Here is an 18,549-nt window from a genome sequence, read left to right as displayed (position 1 = left end):
TTCTCAGTGTGGGGAGCTCAGGCTTGATTATTCTCAGTTTCTTCTCAGTGTGGGGCTTATTATAGAAGAGAGCCCTGGTGGATCAGTTTCAAAAGCTTAAAGCTCAGAGGGACTAAATTGTTCCAACCCTTTTAGGACTTCTTATCATGGGGTCTTTGTCTTATCTGGTATTAGAGATGCCAGAACCTCTGTCAGTTGTAGCATTTGTGTGTGTGTGTGTGTGTGTGTGGGTGGGTGTTTCCAAATGAGTCTGCTCTGCTTTCCAGTGAATACCCATTAGCTATTTTGGTATGATTTTGGTCTTAAGTTCATCAGTGGCCACCTTGTTGCTTTTTCTTTTTGCCAGGTAGTACAGTGTTGTGGGTGTTGGTGATTTTTCTCTACCCACTTGCATTTTGGGGTTTGAGGGGATACCTTGTCACATAGTTTTGTTGTAAGTACAGTTGACCCTTGAACAACATGAATTTGAACTGTGTGGCTCCACTTATGTGCAGATTTTCTTCTGCCTCTGCCACCCCTGAGATAGCAAGACCAACCCCTCCTCGTCAGCCTACTCTTTGTGAAGATGAAGAATAATGGAGACTTTTATGATGATCCACTTCCACTTAATGAATAGTAATTACATTATGTCTTCCTTAACATTTTCTTAATAACATTTTGTGTGGCTTAATTATAAGAATACATCGGGGACAGATAGGTGACAGTGAAAAAATTATGTAATACATATAACAAAAAATATCTGTTAATCACCTGTTCATATTATTGGTAAGGCTTGTGGTCAACAGTAAGGTATTAATAGTCAGATTTTGGAGAGTCAGAAGTTATATGTGGATTTTTGACTGCATAGGGGTTGGCATCCCTAACCCCCATGTTGTTGAAGAGTCAACTATCGTGCATGGGATTTTGGTTTTCCTATCTTGTTTCTCTGTATGTTTTTATGGGAATTTGAAGAGTATCAGAATGTATGCAGCCACTACCATCTTCTCAGAACCCTTACCATTAGTTTTCATGTCCTTTCTATGGTCTCCTCCCATTCCATCTCTTTTCTTCCACCTTCAGAGGTAACCATTATCTTCTCTGATGCCCAGAGAAATAACTAGAAGCAATAAAAATGCTCATCCACAGAAGAAAAAATACGGATATTAATATAATGGCATTATCTAATAGAGTTTAAGAATCACTTTCCTAAAATAAATCTTTAAGCATATAACAAGAGAAAATGTTGCTTATGTACAGATATGTGCAAGAATGTTTTTAGAAACACTATTTATAGTAGGGAAAACTGGGAACAACTCTGTCAGCAGAGAAATGGATGGATAAATTATGGCATATTAATTCTGTTATGGTAAATACTGGTGAAAATTAGTAATTATAACCACACACAATAAGAATAAATCTCAAGAATAGAGCTTAAACAGAAAAATACATAGGATTCTATTTATAAAACCTTTAACAACTGTATTGTTTATGGATATAAACATATGCTAAAACTACGTAAAAAAGCTAAGATTTGTATTCAACATTATGTTACTGAGATTCATCTGTGTGTTTGTATGTAGCTGTAGAACATACCTTCCCCCTGCTGTATAGTCCATTATATTAATATCTATATTTTATTCTTTTGTTGATGGCAGTTTTCTTGGTTCTGGGTGTTTTGTTAGGCATTACAAAACAACAATAATAGCAATTACTTACATAGCTTTTACTGTGTCCCAGTTTTCTAAGTGTTTTGCTTATATTATCTCACTTAAACCCGACAAGAGCCCTGTGACATAGGTATTATTTTATTCAATTACATGTTAAAATGCATGTAATTGAGGCATGGAGGGGTTAATAACTTGCCTGAGGTGTCACAGTTACTGAATAGTTGAAGCTGGGATTCCAACCTGGGGTAGCTAGTCCTTTAATCTGTACTTACACAGTATATTGTTTTGTACTCTGGAAACAGGAATGTTCTCTTTGTCTTCAGAGATCCTTAAATATAAAAAATTTATGGCTTAAAGACATAGTGTATTTTACTATTTTCTTTTTTAAAGTTTTCATATTTAGAACAAATTTGTAATCTTTGCTTCATTTGAGGTTTTTTTTTTGTTTTTTTTTTTTTAGATGGGGTCTTGCTCTTGTTGCCCAGGCTGGAGTGCAATGGCACGATCTCGGCTCACTGCAACCTCTGCCTCCTGGGTTCAAGTGATTCTCCTGCTTCAGCCTCCCAAGTAGCTGGGATTATAGGTGCCCGCCGCCATGCCGGCTAATTTTTGTGTTTTTTAGTAGAGATAGGGTTTCTCCATGTTTTGTCAGGCTAGTCTTGAACTCTTGACCTCGTGATCCTCCCGCCTTGGCCTGCCAAAGTGCTGGGATTACAGGCGTGAGCCACCGTGCCCTGCCCGTTTGATTTTAATTTGAGAGATAAAATGATGTTAGAAATGTTTTTCAACAAGCAAGCAAGGTAATCTTTAGTACAGTAGCTCATAGTGTATACATCTGGAAATTAGCACCATCTGCTGGCAAAGAGAAACAATAACTTGGTGTGTCATAGTATTGTGTACACTTTCATAGGTTTTATTTGTTTTGAAAAGCTGTTTCCGGGGGAAATAAATATTTTATAGTTTTTTATTATGTTTATTTTTGTTTCCTATATATTTTTCTTAAAATTCCAAGTATCAATTACTTATATAGGACACATTTGTGTAACCGAGACTACATTTAGATGAGGAAAAATACAACAAAAGGTATCATTTTATAGGTGTCATTCTGTCTGTATTTTTCAAAGCATGTACAAAAAATTTTCAATTTGTTGGAGTGATAAGAGCAAGAACAAAGCTGTCGTATTGGACTAACATGAACTGTATTTAGTTTATCCTTGTGTTTTGTCTTAGTTAAGTGATACTGTCTTCGACAGAGGAGTGGAATTGATAGTAGAGTGAAGACAGAGTTCTCAGTGACTAAGCCTGGGAAGCTTCTCTCTGCCTAACTTTTTGTATAAACCTAAATTCTACTCTCACTTTTTCTTAAACTGGTTGAGATTTCATTTGTTAGTGGCCTAGGGTCTTGTTTGTATCCCATTTGAGATGTTTGTTCTTTTGTTATTTTTTCTCTCCATTAACTTAACCTATACAAGTTAAATGTATGAGAAGTCAGTTGTTTTCTCATTCCACTTCCTCTCTCCTTTCGTGATTCTCATTCCACTTCCTCTCTCCTTTCGTGATATGTTTTCTTTAGGCACTTTGCAAGTTAAAGTTACCTTGGATGTGATAATTTTAGTTAAAGGTGAAATTATGTTTACAGAAGGGTTACAAGGTTATTACCTAATAAGTGTTGGTTGAGGGATTTATTAAAAGAATTTTAAAAGCTAATTTGTTATAGAGCAGGAATGGTTGTTGAGTGTGCCATTGGTCTGATACGTTTACTTGTAAGTCTACTGAGCACAATAAACAATTGTTCTTTTGCCATGTGGCTACTTAACTCTCAAATGAAAACAGTTTTTTTTTGTTTAAAATGTTAGCTTATTGTAGGTGTGCTTTAGAAAGATCTGATTAAATAGAAGAGTTGCAATAATTGCAAATCTTTTTATGTCATACTATAATGTCACGTAGTTGAATATAGAAGTCCAAGATTGCGATTGTAATAGTATAAGTTTTTAACTCATGTTAAAGTTAGGCTTAGTGTAAGGAATGAAAATGGGTCATTTGTAACATTCTTTTGGTTTTTTTTTGAATATTTTACTTTTGAGTGCTAATTACTGCTAAGGTGAAAACAAATCCCCCTTTCTTAATGTAATCTATAATAGATATAAAAATACATTTAAAAATTAAGTGTGTATACTTTTCCCCCATTACCTAACCAACTTCTTAGAAATTAGTTTCTATATTCAAAGAGAGAACTATACAGAGACTTTCAAATTTTCTATGAATGGGTAAAAATTTTAAATCATACTAGTTGTTTTTAAAAATCTTATATGATCATGTAAAATTTTAAAGCCATACAAATGGTCTTCAGAAATCTTTTTACTACTCTCAGATAGTTTATTCTTTTTTCTCAAACTCTTTAATTATCAACTAATGCTTTGATTTGCTATATTTTGGATTTTGAATCCAGATTGACTGCTAATAAATAATTTAATTCAGGGCTACTTTTCATCATGCTGAGTTTTAGGTTAGAGGGTAACAAGATGAATGATTCCTGTCATCTAAGAACTATTATAGTTCATTATGAGCATTATAGCCTTTATTTTATATTATAAAGAAAAATATATAAAGAGCTATTTTTAGGCATAGGAACCAATTGGTTTAGTTTTACAGAGCCATCAGAATGTAGTCTGAGCTGAGATGATAAAATAAAACAAGAATCCCAAAGTCAATGACTATGGTAATATTTGAGTGATACCTTGAAGAATAGGAAGGAATTGGTAAGTGGAGATGAAGAAGAAGGGTGCTTTAGGCTAAACAGACTATTGTATCTTTTTATTTAGTCACTGAAGCAGTATTTTGGCAAACATTTCATATTTCATGAACATTGAAGAATTCTGACTTTATAAATCATGAATTGCAATAAGATTAATAGCTTCTTTTAAAAGAGATATGATATTCTTTCATGCCATGTCTTTTATTCACCCCATTAGAAAGAAGATATTTCTACTTTAAGCACCAAAATTGTCAGCCAGAGTATTTGGAGAATGGAGAGAAAAAAGCAGTTTGTTTTCCAATAGATCTTAGTGCTAGTATTTGAACAGATGCTTAGAACAAATGAAGTTTAGTAAAATAATTTACCAGAGATGGGATGAATTATTTTTAATCATAGTTTAATTTAGTTAAAACTTAAGCTTAGTGAACTAAAAGAACAGCTTCATATTCTTTCAGCTGTATAGAAATGTGTTTTTCCTTAATACAAAAATGCCTCCTTGTGAGCCGTCATGTACCTTTGTGTGGATTGTAGTTTATGTCCTGCACAGTGGGGCACAGGTGAATCTGTTAGTTGAGATTGAAATGTAGCCCTTGCTGTTACCAAAGGACCCTTTCTCTAATTCATTTCCCAGAGGATAAAGGCACTGTGTAGGAGTTCCTACCCGTGGAAACGATTATACATTTGTTTTGTTACTGGATTCAGCAATTAGCTTCTAGAACAATATAGGCACAAATTAAGAACTCACTAAATATTTCATGTATCTATAAAGTATTCAGAAGTCCACAATTTACATTCTTCTCTGATCATGACTTTTTGGCAGATGATATATGTTTCGTGTGATTTAAAAAACTGCCTCCCTACCCAAGTTGTGCTTTTATTGAAATCAAGTTAAATGTTTATATGGAAAATTCCATTTGTTGTGTTTTGCCAAATTGTTATTGCTGTTAGGTTGGATTTTAATTTCTGTTCTTCTGATTCCATTAATATATTAAAATGTTTACATTTTATTTTCAGGTATATTACATTTTTTTGCCCATATGACCTAGTTTCCCAGGGCTATTCATATCTACCTGTTCAACTACTGGCTTCGGGAATGAAGGAAGTGACCAGAACTTGGAAAATAGTAGGTGGAGTCACACATGCTAATAGCTATTACAAAAATGGCTGGATAGTCATGATAGCTATTGGATGGGCCCGAGGTAATATTAACAATATGTGTTCATAAATATTCTGTTATTGGTGTATTATTAATACCATTACTGAACAATTCTCTAGTTACATTAATGGATCACATACTTTAATAACAGAGACTTTTTGGAAGGTAAAAACCTTGTTTCTGTTGGCTAGTAAAGTTAATTCAAAACTAGTACTAGTCATAAGCCATTATTTTGAGCCTATCTTATGATAGAAAATTTTTATGATTGGTTTGATTAAGATCCCCAGAACCAGAAAGATTTATAGTTAATTAAGGCATAGTGCCACTGTAAATAAAATAAGTTTACATAAGAAATTATGTGGTACATGTGAATAAAAAATATTGCTCTGTCTTTTCTGTGTTTTTTTTTCATTCAGAATTACTAGAAATAGTAAATATGATTGACTGTGGGTTCATGATCATTGAACTTTACATCACTTGCCTTTTTGTTTTGTATGTAGGAATTGAACAAATCTCTTTAACCTCTTTTTACAATATACTGCACCTAAAACCAGTCATATCAGGAAAGGAAATGATAAAGCAGAGGATTTTGTTTTTCAGTTCTGAAACAAACCTCTAACCATATCTTTGTGCTCGAGGCCCCAGTTTTAACAGTTGTCATGCTGGTGAAAGGGAAGATTTGCAGTTGTTTTAGTACCCTAAATGTACAAGGCAACTTTTTTCTTCTTTCCAAGATTTATACTTTGGGAATCCTCTTGGAATGTTTTATCAGGTGATAGAATTATTGCCCCCTTTAAATATGTTTTGCAAGAAATTTTGGCCAAATATTCTTGTTTTATTTTCATATTTTTAGGTGCAGGTGGTACCATTATAACGAATTTTGAGAGGTTGGTAAAAGGAGACTGGAAACCCGAAGGTGATGAATGGCTGAAGATGTCATAGTAAGTTGGTATAAATTATACTGATACCTAGATGTTTACCCTTAGATCTTACTAAATTCCTTTTTAAGAACATTTTAGAGACTTTAAATGTGGGTGGAATATAGCTGAAAAAATAAACAGTAATGATAATGGGAAGAGAACTAGCAAATTTTGTTCTTTTAAAAAGTCTGCTTTCTCAAATGTGGTTTAAAATATATGTTTTCCTTCTCTGTGGGTTTCTCTCCTTAGAAAGCAAAACCAAACAAAACCCTCTAGATTATAGTAGAATTATGGGAAGAGTATATATTTATGAAGTGAAAGCTATGTAGGAATAGACTTCTCTGGATGAAAATGAATCGGTGATAGGCTCTTGGCATTTTCATTAATGACTATGACATCATCCAGATTTCAGGCTATATATGTAGTTCTGATAGTAAAATGTCAAGTTTATGGGATCAAATCAATACATTATCATAAAGTCCTTTGAGTTACTTTAAAAAATGTCAGTTGAGCTTAATTACAGATAAAAATAAGAGAAAGATTAGAGAAATAACCCATTGTGTGATACAAACTGCCTTTTGCATCTATTTAAGATAATCTGTTCTCTGAAGACACTGACTTAGTCTTATTTATTACTTTTTTAAAGAGACAGGTTCTCTTTCTGTTGTTCAGGCTTTAGTGCAATGGTGTAGTCATAGCTCACTGCAGCCTAGACCTCTTAGGCTCAAGCAGTCCTCCCACTTCAGCCTCCCAAGTATTAATAGTTGGTGTGTGCTATCATGCTTGGCTAATTTTTGTATTTGTATTTTTTTTTTTTGAGACAGGGTCTTATTCTGTCACCCAGGCTAGAGTGCAGTCACTGCAGTCTTGATCTCTTAGGCTCATGTGATCCCTCCACCTCAGCCTCCTGAGTAGTTGGGACTACAGGCATCTGCCATCATGCCCTGCTACTTTTTAAAATTTTTGTAGAGACAGGGTCTCATCTCACTATGTTGCCTCGGCTGGTCTTGAATTACTGGGCTCAAGCGATCCTTGTACCTTGGCCTCCAAAAGTGCTGGGATTACAGGTGTGAAGCACCACACCCAGCCATTATTTTTATTTTTGTAGAGATGGGGTCTTGCTGTGTTGCCCAGGCTGGTCTTAACTTTTGCCTCAAGTGATCTTCCTTCCTTAGCCTCCCAAGGGGCAGGGATTACAGGCATGAGCCACTGTGCCTGGCTGGACTCAGTCTTTATTTTTTTTTTGAGTCGGAGTTTCGCTCTTATCACCCAGGCCAGAGTGCAGTGGCGTGGTCTCGGGCTCACTGCAACCTCCGCCTCCCAGGTTCAAGCAGTTCTCCTGCCTCATCCTCCTCTAAGTAGCTGGGATTTCGGGTGTGTGCCTCCACGCCCAGCTAATTTATGTATTTTTAGTAGAGATGGGGTTTCACCATGTCGGCCAGGCTGGCCTCAAACTCCTGACCTCAGGTGATCCACCCGCCTTGGCCTCCCAAAGTGCTGGGATTACAGGCTTGAGCCACTGTGCCTGGCCGAGACCCAGTCTTAAATAAGTCACAGATACGTTTCTGATGTACCTAAAAATGAAGTAGAGAAGTATAGTTACTGTTCCCATAATTCAAGAAGGAAAAGACTTAGAGAATGGTGACTATAATAAGCAAGGTGAGGAAAGACTTAAGAAGCTCATTTTCTAATTTAAATTGGATTAAAAATAGATTATAATGGATTGAAAATGAAGGTTGAGGCTGGGCATGGTGGCACATGCCTGTAATCCTAGCACTTTGGGAGGCCAAGGCAGGCAGATCGCCTGAGCTCAGGAGTTCGACACGAGCCTGGGCAACATGGTGAAACCCCGTCTCTACTAAAAATACAAAAACTAGCTGGGCGTGATGGCATATACCTATAATCCCAGCTACTCAGGAGGCTGAGGCACGAGAATCACTTGAACCTGGGAGGTGGAAGTTGCAGTGAGCTGAGATCGCACCACTGCACTCCACCCTGGGTGACAGAGGCGAGACTCTGTCTCAAAAAAAAAAAAAAAAAAAGAAGGTCGAAAGGCAGTACAAGTGGTGAAGTACATTTGTGTGAACTAACAAATTTTGGGATATTTAACTTGAAAAATACCCCTTTAAGTTTGAATGAAGTAGTTTAGAAATAGAACAAAGGAAGCTTTGATTAATGAGAAGTTATAAATAAGATATTCTTGATATTCAGGGGAGATTTTTCTCATTTTGAGTATATGCCTTGAAACACCTTCCATGAAACATTTTTTTGGGCTTTTATAACCAAAATCAAATTATGTTTCTACTTTGTTCAGAATACCTTGCATTGATTCCTCCAAATGGCCTATAAGGCCCTCCAAATGTGCCTTTCTTCCTTTCCGGTTTGCTTTGATTTCATCTCTTGTTATTATCTCCTTTGCTCACTCTACTCCATGCTTGAGCAAGTCAAGTATGGTCTAGGTTAGTCCTGGCTTTTATCACTATCTAGAACGATTTTTCTTAGATGGCTAACTCCCTTATCTACTTTGCTCAAAGTATTTTCTCAATGCTTCCTTCTCAGTGAGGCCTACCCTGCTTAAAATTGCAACACCTCGTTCTATTTTACTTTTTTCTACAACATTTATCACCTTCTAACATGTTATATATTTTACTTAATCATTTTGTTTATTCTCCCCTCCCCTTGGCTCCTCTCCCAACCCTTCAAAGAATATAAAATGCCAGGGACAGAGATTTTTGTCTCTTTTGAATGCTCTTGTGTCTCAAGCACCTAGCACATAGTAGATAATACATACTAGATGACTGTATGAATTATCAACAACTGGGTCAAGTGAGATAGATCACTGGTTCATTATGATGGCTTGTGTTTATGTATATAGTCATGTGTTGCTTAATGATGGGAATATGTTCTAAGAAATGTGTCATTTCATCATTGTGTGAATGTTACCAAGTATACTTACACAAACCTGGATGGTATAGCCTACTACACACCTAGGCTATATGGTATAGCCCATTTCTCTTACGCTACAGACCTTTACAGCATGTTACTATAGTGACTACTATAGGCAATTTTAACATAGTGGTGGGTATTTGTGTATCTAAACATATCTAAACAGAAAAGATGTGGTAAAAATATGGTCTGAAAGATAAAAAATGGTATACCTGTATGGGGTACTTAGCAAGAATGAAGGTGGCAGGACTGGAAGTTGCTCTCTGTGAGCCACTGAGCAAATCGTAAGTGAAGACCTAGGACGTTACTGTGCACTACTGTAGATTTTATAAACACTGTACACTTAGGCAACACTAAATGTATAGAAAAAATTTTTCTTTAATAAATTAACCTTAGCTTACTGTAACTTTTTTCTTTTTTAAAAATTTCCCTTTACTTATTTTTAAAATTTTTTATTTTTAAGTATTATGGATACATAATAGTACATATTTATGGGGTACATGTGATATTTTGAACCAGGCATACAATGTGTAATGACATCAAGGTAATTGGGATATCCATCACTTCAAGCATTTATCATTTCTTTGTATTAGGAACATTCTAATTCTACTCTTTTAGTTATTTTGAAATGTGCAATAAATTATTGTTAACTATATTGTACTATTATGCTACCAAATACTAGATCTTATTCCTTCTAACTGTAATATTTTTACTTGATAAACTTTAAATTTTTAAAAACTTTTTGAAGCTTTCGTAGTAACACTTAGCTTAAACACAAACACATGATACAGTTGTACAAAAATATTTTCTTTCTTTGTATTCTTATTCTATAAGTGTTTTTCTGTTTTTAAGATTTATTTGTTTTTTACTTTTTAAACTTTTTTTGTTAAAAATGAAGACACAAACACACACATTAGCCTCAGCCTACACAGGGTCAGGATCATCAGTATCATCATCTTCCACCTCCATGTCTTGTCCCACTTGAAGGTCTTAGGGGCAATAATGCACATGGGGCTTTCATCTCCTATAATAGTGCCTTCTTCTGGAATATTTCCTGAAGGATCTGACTGAGGCTGTTTTACAGTTCACTTAAAAAAATAAATAAATAATAGAAAGAGGCCAGGTGCAGTGGCTCATGTCTGTAATCCTAGTCCTATTGGTGGCTGTTGTAATTTCTACCTTTTAACTGGAGGGCTTGGTCCAATTAATTTGTAATTTGGGGTGATAAAATATATGAGTATATATAAGTTGTATTAAAATAACATAATTATTGATATGGTTGCATTTAGGTCTATGATTTTATTATTTATTTTTTCCTCTAGTCCTTTTTTTTTGCCTTCTGTTGAATCCAAGAGAATATTTGTAGGAATTCCATTTTAATTTACTTGTTGGCTTATTAGCTATACCTCTTTGAATTATTATTTTTACTGGTTGTACTAGCAATTATATCTTCAATTTTTCATAGACTACTGAGAGCATTATACTGCTTCATATCCATCATCTCACAGTGTCTTATTTTTTGTGTGTGCAGCAAGAGCAGCCACAGTCTACCCATTTAACAAAAATCCTGAATACATTACACTATAATTAGCTATAGTCCTTGTGTTATATATTAGATCTTTAGACTTGTTCATCCTACATGTGTGCTCTTTTGTATCCATTGACCTATATTTCGCATTTCCTCCCCCGACCCTGCCCATTAGTAGTTGCGGTTTTATTCTCTGTCCTTGTATATTTGACTTTTTTTTCCCCGGGATCCCATGTATAAGTGAGATCATGCAGTAATTTTCTTTCTGTGTCTGATTTATTTCATTCAGCATAATGTCCTCTAGATTCATCCATTTCGTAGCAAATGGCAAGATCTACCTTTATAAGGCTAAATAGTATTCCATTGTATATACAAGGTGACTATCTCTTATTTGAAGGGGTTGGGCCCAGAAGTGTTGTGGATTTCAGATATTTTTGGATTTTGGAATATTTGCATTATATACTTACTTGGTTGAGCATCCCAAATTCAAAAACCTGAAGACCAAAATGTTCCAATGAGCATTTCTTTTGATCGTGTTGGTACTCCAAAAGTTTTGTATTTTAGAAGATTTAGAATTTCAGATGTTTGGATTAGGGATGCTCAACCTGTATATATCACAGTTTCTTTATCCATTTATCTGTTGATATGGTTTGGGTGTGTGTCCCCTCCAGCTCATGTTGAAATGTGATTCCCAGTGTTGGAGGTGGGGGCTGGTGGGAGGTGATTAGATCATGGGGGCGGATCCCTCATGAATGATTTATTACCATCCTCTTGTGATAAGTGAGTTCTTGTTCACTGAGTTCACATGAGATCTGGTTGTTTGAAAGTCTGGTTCCTTTCCCTCCTCGTTCTCTTGTTCCCAGTCTCACCATGTGATGTGCTCCCTTTTTGCCTTCTGCCATGACTGCAAGTTTCCTGAGGCTCTCACTAGAAGCTGGGCAGATTTTGGTGCCACGCTTGTACCTCCTGCAGAACTGTGAGCCAGTTAAGCCACTTTTCTTTATAAATTACCAAGCCTCATGTATTTCTTTTTTAAAAATTATTATTACTATACTTTAAGTTCTGGGGTACATGTGTACAACGTGCAGGTTTGTTACACAGGTATACATGTGCCGTGTTGGTTTGCTGTACCTATCAACTCGTCATTTACATTGGGTATTTCTCCTAACACTATCTCTCTCCCAGCCCCCCAGGCCCCAAGAGGCCCCAGTGTTTGATGTTCCCCTTCCTGTGTCCATGTGTTCTCATTGTTCAGCTTCCACTTATGAGTGAGAACATGTGGTGTTTGGTTTTCTGTTGTTGTGATGGTTTGCTGAGAATGATGATTTACAGCTTCATCTGTGTCCCTGTAAAGGACGTGAACTCATCCTTTTTTATGGCTGCATAATATTCCATGGTATATAAGTGCCACATTTTCTTTATCCAGTCTATTATTGATGCACATTTTGGTTGGTTCCAAGTCTTTGCTATTGTGAATAGTGCTGCAATAAACATATGTGTGCATGTGTCTTTATAGTAGCATGATTTATAATCCTTTGGGTATATACCCAGTAATGGGATCACTGGGTCAAATGGTATTTCTAGTTCTAGATCCTTGAGGAATCGCCACTGTCTTCCACAATGGTTGAACTAATTTATACTCCCACCAATAGTGTAGAAGCCTTCCTATTTCTCCACATCCTCTCCAGCATCTGTTGTTTCTTGACTTTTTAATGATCGCCCTTCTAACTGGCATGAGATGGTATCTCATTGTGGTTTTGATTTGCATTTCTCTGTTGACCAGTGATAATGAGCTTTTTTTCATATGTCTGTTAGCTGCATAAATGTCTTCTTTTGAGAAGTGTCTGTTCATATCCTTTGCCCACTTTTTGATGGGGTTATTTGATTTCTTCTTATAAATTTGTTTAAGTTTTTTGTAGATTCTGGATATGAGCCCTTTGTCAGATGAGTAGATTGCAAAAATTTTCTCCCATTCTGTAGGTTGCCTGTTCACTCTGATGGTAGTTTCTTTTGCTGTGCAGAAGCTCTTTAGTTTAATTAGATCCCATTTGTCAATTTTGGCTTTTGTTGCCATTGCTTTTGGTGTTTTAGTCATGAAGTATTTGCCCATGTGTATGTCCTGAATGGTATTGCCTAGGTTTTCTTCCAGGGATTTTGTGGTTTTAGGTCTAACATGTAAGTCTTTAATCCATCTTGAATTAATTTTTTATAAGGTGTAAGGAAGGGATCCAGTTTCAGCTTTCTACATATGGCTAGCCAGTTTTCCCAGCACCATTTATTAAATAGGGAATCCTTTCTCCATTTCTTGTTTTTGTCAGGTTTGTCAAAGATCAGATGGTTGTAGCTGTGTAGTGTTATCTCTAAGGTCTCTGTTCTGTTCCATTGGTCTACATCTCTGTTGTGGTACCAGTACCATGCTGTTTTGGTTACTATAGCCTTGTAGTATAGTTGGAAGTCAGGTAGCGTGATGCCTCCAACTTTGTTCTTTTTGCTTAGGATTGTCTTGGCTATGCAGGTTCTGTTTTGGTTCCATATAAACTTTAAAGTAGTTTTTTCCAATTCTGTGAAGAAAGTCATTGGTAGCTTGATGGGGATGTCATTGACTCTATAAATTACCTTGGGCAGTGTGGCCATTTTCACAATATTGATTCTTCCTATCCATGAGCATGGAATGTTCTTCCATTTGTTTGTGTCCTCTTTTATTTCGTTGAGCAGTGGTTTGTAGTTCTCCTTGAAGAGGTGCTTCACATCCCTTGTAAGTTGGATTCCTAGGTATTTTATTCTGTTTGTAGTAATTGTGAATGGGAGTTCACTCATGATTTGGCTCTCTGTCTCTTCTTGGTGTACAGGAATGCTTGTGATTTTTGCACATTGATTTTGTATCCTGAAAATTTGCTGAAGTTGCTTATCAGTTTAAGGAGATTTTAGGCTGAGACTATGGGGTTTTCTAAATATACAATCATGTCATCTGCAAACAGAGACAATTTGAATTCCTCCCTTCCTATTTGAATACGCTTTATTTCTTTCTCCTGCCTGATTGCCCAGGCCAGAACTTCCAACCCTATGTTGAATAGGAGTGGTGAGAGGGCATCCCTGTCTTGTGCCAGTTTTCAAGGGGAATGCTTCCAGTTTTTGCCCATTCAGTATGATATTGGCTGTGGGTTTGTCATAGATAGCTCTTATTATTTTGAGATACATCCCATCAGTACCTAATTTATTGAAAGTCATTAGCATGAAGGACTGTTGAATTTTGTCAAAGGCCTTTTCTGCATCTATTGAGATAATCATGTGGTTTTTGTCATTGGTTCTGTTTATATGCTGGATTACATTTATTGATTTACGTATGTGGAACCAGCCTTGCATCCCAGGGATGAAGCCCACTTGATCATGGTGGATAAGCTTTTTGATGTGCTGCTGGATTCGGTTTGCCAGTATTTTATTGAGAATTTTTGCATCGATGTTCATCAAAGATATTGGTCTAAAATTCTCTTTTTTAGTTGTGTCTCTGCCAGGCTTTGGTATCAGGATGATGCTGGCCTCATAAAATGAGTTAGGGAGGATTCCCTCTTTTTCTATGGATTGGAATAGTTTCAGAAGGAATGGTACCAGCTCCTCCTTGTACTTCTGGTAGAATTCGGCTGTGAATTCGTCTGTTCCTGGACTTTTTTTGGTTGGTAAACTATTAATTATTGCCTCAATTTCAGAACCTGTTATTGGTCTATTCAGAGATTCAACTTCTTCCTGGTTTAGTCCTGGGAGGGTGTATGTGTCGAGGAATTTATCCATTTCTTCTAGATTTTCTAGTTTATTTGCATAGAGGTGTTTATGGTACTCTCTGATGGTAGTTTGTATTTCTGTGGGATCAGTGGTGATATCCTGTTTATCATTTTTTATTGCGTCTGTTTGATTCTTCTCTCTTGTCTTCTTTATTAGTCTTTCTAGTGGTCTATCAATTTTGTTGATGTTTTCAAAAAACCAGCTCCTGGATTCATTGATTTTTTGAAGGGTTTTTTTATGTCTCTATCTCCTTCAGTTCTGCTCTGATCTTAGTTATTTCTTGCCTTCTGATAGCTTTTGAATGTGTTTGCTCTTGCTTCTCTAGTTCTTTTAATTGTGATGTTAGTGTGTCACATTTAGATCTTTCCTGCTTTCTCTTGTGGGCATTTAGTGCTATAAATTTCCCTCTACACACTGCTTTAAATGTGTCCCAGAGATTCTGGTATGTTGTTTCTTTGTTCTTGTTGGTTTCAAAGAACATCTTTATTTCTGCTTTCATTTTGTTATGTACCCAGTAGTCATTCAGGAGCAGGTTGTTCAGTTTCCATGTAGTTGAGCAGTTTTGAGTGAGTTTCTTAATCCTGTACCTCAGCATTTTCAACACTTTTTAAAGTGTTTTAAAAAAACTCATTTTTGCATTACATCTATTAATAACCCATTAAGTTATTGTTTTGCAGAGCACTCTTTGAGAAAGATAGAAATATGTCATACTTATTACTTGCTGATTTAAAATGTGTTTTATTTTCAGCCCTGCCAAGGTAACCCTGCTGGGGTCAGTTATCTTCACATTCCAGCACACCCAGCATCTGGCAATATCAAAGCATAATCTTATGTTCCTTTATACCATCTTTATTGTGGCCACAAAGGTAAGAATTCAAACTACCTATAATTATTACAAATCCTGTATAACTATTCCCCTTTGATACAATTCTGCATACTGGACAAGTAAGAGGAACATTTATTTATTGTTATTATCTAAGAGGAATAATTTGGGGAGCTTTACTCAGCACATCCATGACTTTCTAAAACTTAGCTTTTCTGTGATTTCTCATTTGCTTTATGCTAGGGCTATCAGGAAACAGTGGCAGATAGCCTAGTAGTATATTGGAGAAGAGAGGGTAGTGGAAATAGCCAAGGCTGATCAGAGACTGCAAAGATGATACTGTCTCATTTGTAAAATGAGCTACTTGAGACAGATACTCTCTGAATTTCCTTTAAGCTCTAACATTTCAAATATTTTGTATTAGGACATATTTGTGGTCATTCTTTTCTATTACTATTGCCTGGGTGGAAGCTTTATTCCTTCGTGAAGATAGGTTAGAGACAGGCAGTCTTGGGTTCAAATTCCAGTTTTGCTGCCTAATCCCTGAATAGGCAAGCCACTTAATGTCTCTGAATCCTAATTTTCTCATCTTCATTGTACGATTGTTGAGAGGATTGGAGAGGATGCATGTCTTTCTGTCACTGTATCTGACGTATCTTATGAATTTTATTTGCAGCTGTATCATGAGTCTAATTCTGACTATTCATAACCATGATTTTGTTCCCTATTCACAAGTAGACAATTTTGTAATAAGATTATTATTTAAGTCTAGAAAATTTTATAGGCACTTCTATTTTAGACTAGATATTTTTGGCTAAAAACTTATCTACAGGATTTTTAAAAGGAAAACAGGATAGATTATATAAATATGTGTCTTAGAATGAAGTCACTTTATGAATCATTTATTTTTATTTCAGTAGTCTCCGAATTGGAGATGGTCTGTGGCTGTAATTCAGGTGACAAATATTGGAGGCAAAATCTCTTCACATGTAATCTCTTCCAGTCCTCACATTTTGAGCCATGTATATTTTTTCTAACAGCTTTATCGAGATATATTTTCCATACTCTGTTAGTCTGTTCTCATGCTGCTAATAAAGACATACCTGATACTGGGTAATTTATAAAGAAAAAGAAGTTTAAGGGACTCACATTTCCACATGGCTGGGGAGGCCTCACAATCATGGTGGAAGGCGGAGGAGGAGCAAAGGCACATCTTACATGGTGGCAGGCAAGAGAGCTTGTGCAGGGGAACTCCCATTTATAAAACCATCAGATTTTGTGAGACTTACTATCCCAAGAACAGCACAGGAAAGACCCTCATGATTCAGTTACCTTCATCTGGCCCTGCCCATGTACAATTCAAAGTGAGGTTTGAGAGTGGAGATATGAGTGATATATGGTTTGAGCCAAACCATATCACATATCATATAATTCACTTAGTGTATAATTGAATAGTTTTTTAGTATATTCATGGAATTGTGCAATTATCACTACAAATCAGTATTAGAACATTTTTATCACTCCAAAAAGAAATGTCGTATTCTTTGGAAGTCATTTCACATTTTCCCCAATACTTCCAGCTGTAGGCCATTTTATTTATCCACTCATCAGTTGATGGACATTTTGATTGTCTCACTTTTTGGCTAATATGAATAATGAGCTGTGAACATTCATGTAAAAATTTTTGTGTGGACATGTGATTCATTTCTCTTGAGTATATCATCTGTGAATATAATTTTTAGGCCATATGTTAATTCTGTTTATCCTTTTGAGGAACTGATAGATTGTTTTCCAAAGTGGCTTTATCTTTTTATATTCCCACCAGCAATGTATGAGATTTCCAATTTCACCACACCATTACTAGCGCATATTATTGTCTTTTTTATTATAGCCACCCTAGTGGGTGTGAAGTGGCATCTCATTGTGGTTTTGATGTACACCTGAGTATCTTTTTTGTGCTTGTTAGGTATTTGTATATCTTCTTTGGAAAAATATCTAGTCAGATCATTTGCCCATTTTCAATTTATATTTTGTTTTAATGTTGAGTTGTAAAATTCTTTTCGTATTTTGGATACTAGAATCTTATCAGACTTAATGATTTGCAGATATTTTCTTCCATTCTGTAAGTTTTTTTTTTCACTGATAGTGCCCTTAGAAGCACCAACTGGTAAAATTTTGATGAAGGCTGGGCACAGTGGCTCACGCCTGTAATCCCAGCACTTTGGGAGGCTGAGGTCAGCAGATCACCTGAGGTCAGGAGTTTGAGACCAGACTAGCCAACATGGTGAAACCCCATCTCTACTAAAAATATAAAAATTAGTTGTGCGTGCCTGTAATCCCAGCTACTCAGGAGGCTGAGGCAGTAGAATCACTTGAACCAGGGAGGCAGAAGCTGCAGTGAGACGAGATTGCGCCACTGCACTCGAGCCTGGGCAACAGAGAAAGACTGTCTCAAAAAAAAAAAAAAAAAAAAAAAAACCCACATCTTTTTTATGAGTCCAATTTACCTATTTTCTCTTTTATTATGTATTCTTTGTGTGTCATAGCTAAGAAACCATTGCCAAATCTAAGGTTATGAAGATTTACCTCTATATTTCCTTCAAGAGTTTCATAGTTTTAGCTCTTGTATTTAGTTTTTATGATCTGTTTTAAGTTTTGTGTGTGGTATGACGAACTGTCCAAGTTTTCTCATGTGGATATATAGTTGTCCGAGCACTATTTATTGTAAAAACAGTTCTTTTCCTTTATGAATTGCCTTTACAATCTTGTCAAAAATCAGTTGACTGTAAATTTGAGGGTTTATTTCTAGATTCTCAATTTTGTTCCATCCATATGTGTGCCCGTCCTTATGCTATTACCACTATGTCTTAATTGTTGTAGCATTGTAATTAGTTTTGAAATCAAGACGTGTGACTCTGGTAGGATCCAAGATGGCTGATTAGAAGCAGCTGTGGTCCATGGCACTCATGGAAAGGAGTGAAAAGGGGCAAGTGAATTC

General features: G+C 36.0%; 1 protein-coding gene across 2 annotated transcripts in view; it reads left to right on the top strand.

Annotated features, from left to right (window-relative positions):
* The window catches only part of TMEM38B (transmembrane protein 38B), a 68,004-nt gene that overhangs the window by 25,498 nt on the left and 23,957 nt on the right, over positions 1-18,549 (top strand). For both annotated transcript variants that reach the window (XM_003260319.4, XM_012500830.2), the window contains exons 3-5: positions 5,416-5,600; positions 6,411-6,498; positions 15,477-15,594. In XM_003260319.4, the coding sequence (XP_003260367.1) occupies positions 5,416-5,600; positions 6,411-6,498; positions 15,477-15,594 (391 nt within the window). The remainder of the gene's footprint in view (positions 1-5,415; positions 5,601-6,410; positions 6,499-15,476; positions 15,595-18,549) is intronic.

The sequence above is a fragment of the Nomascus leucogenys genome, chromosome 1a (assembly GCF_006542625.1).
Source record: "Nomascus leucogenys isolate Asia chromosome 1a, Asia_NLE_v1, whole genome shotgun sequence".
NCBI lineage: Eukaryota > Metazoa > Chordata > Mammalia > Primates > Hylobatidae > Nomascus > Nomascus leucogenys.
This window is presented reverse-complemented; position numbering and strand designations above follow the sequence as displayed.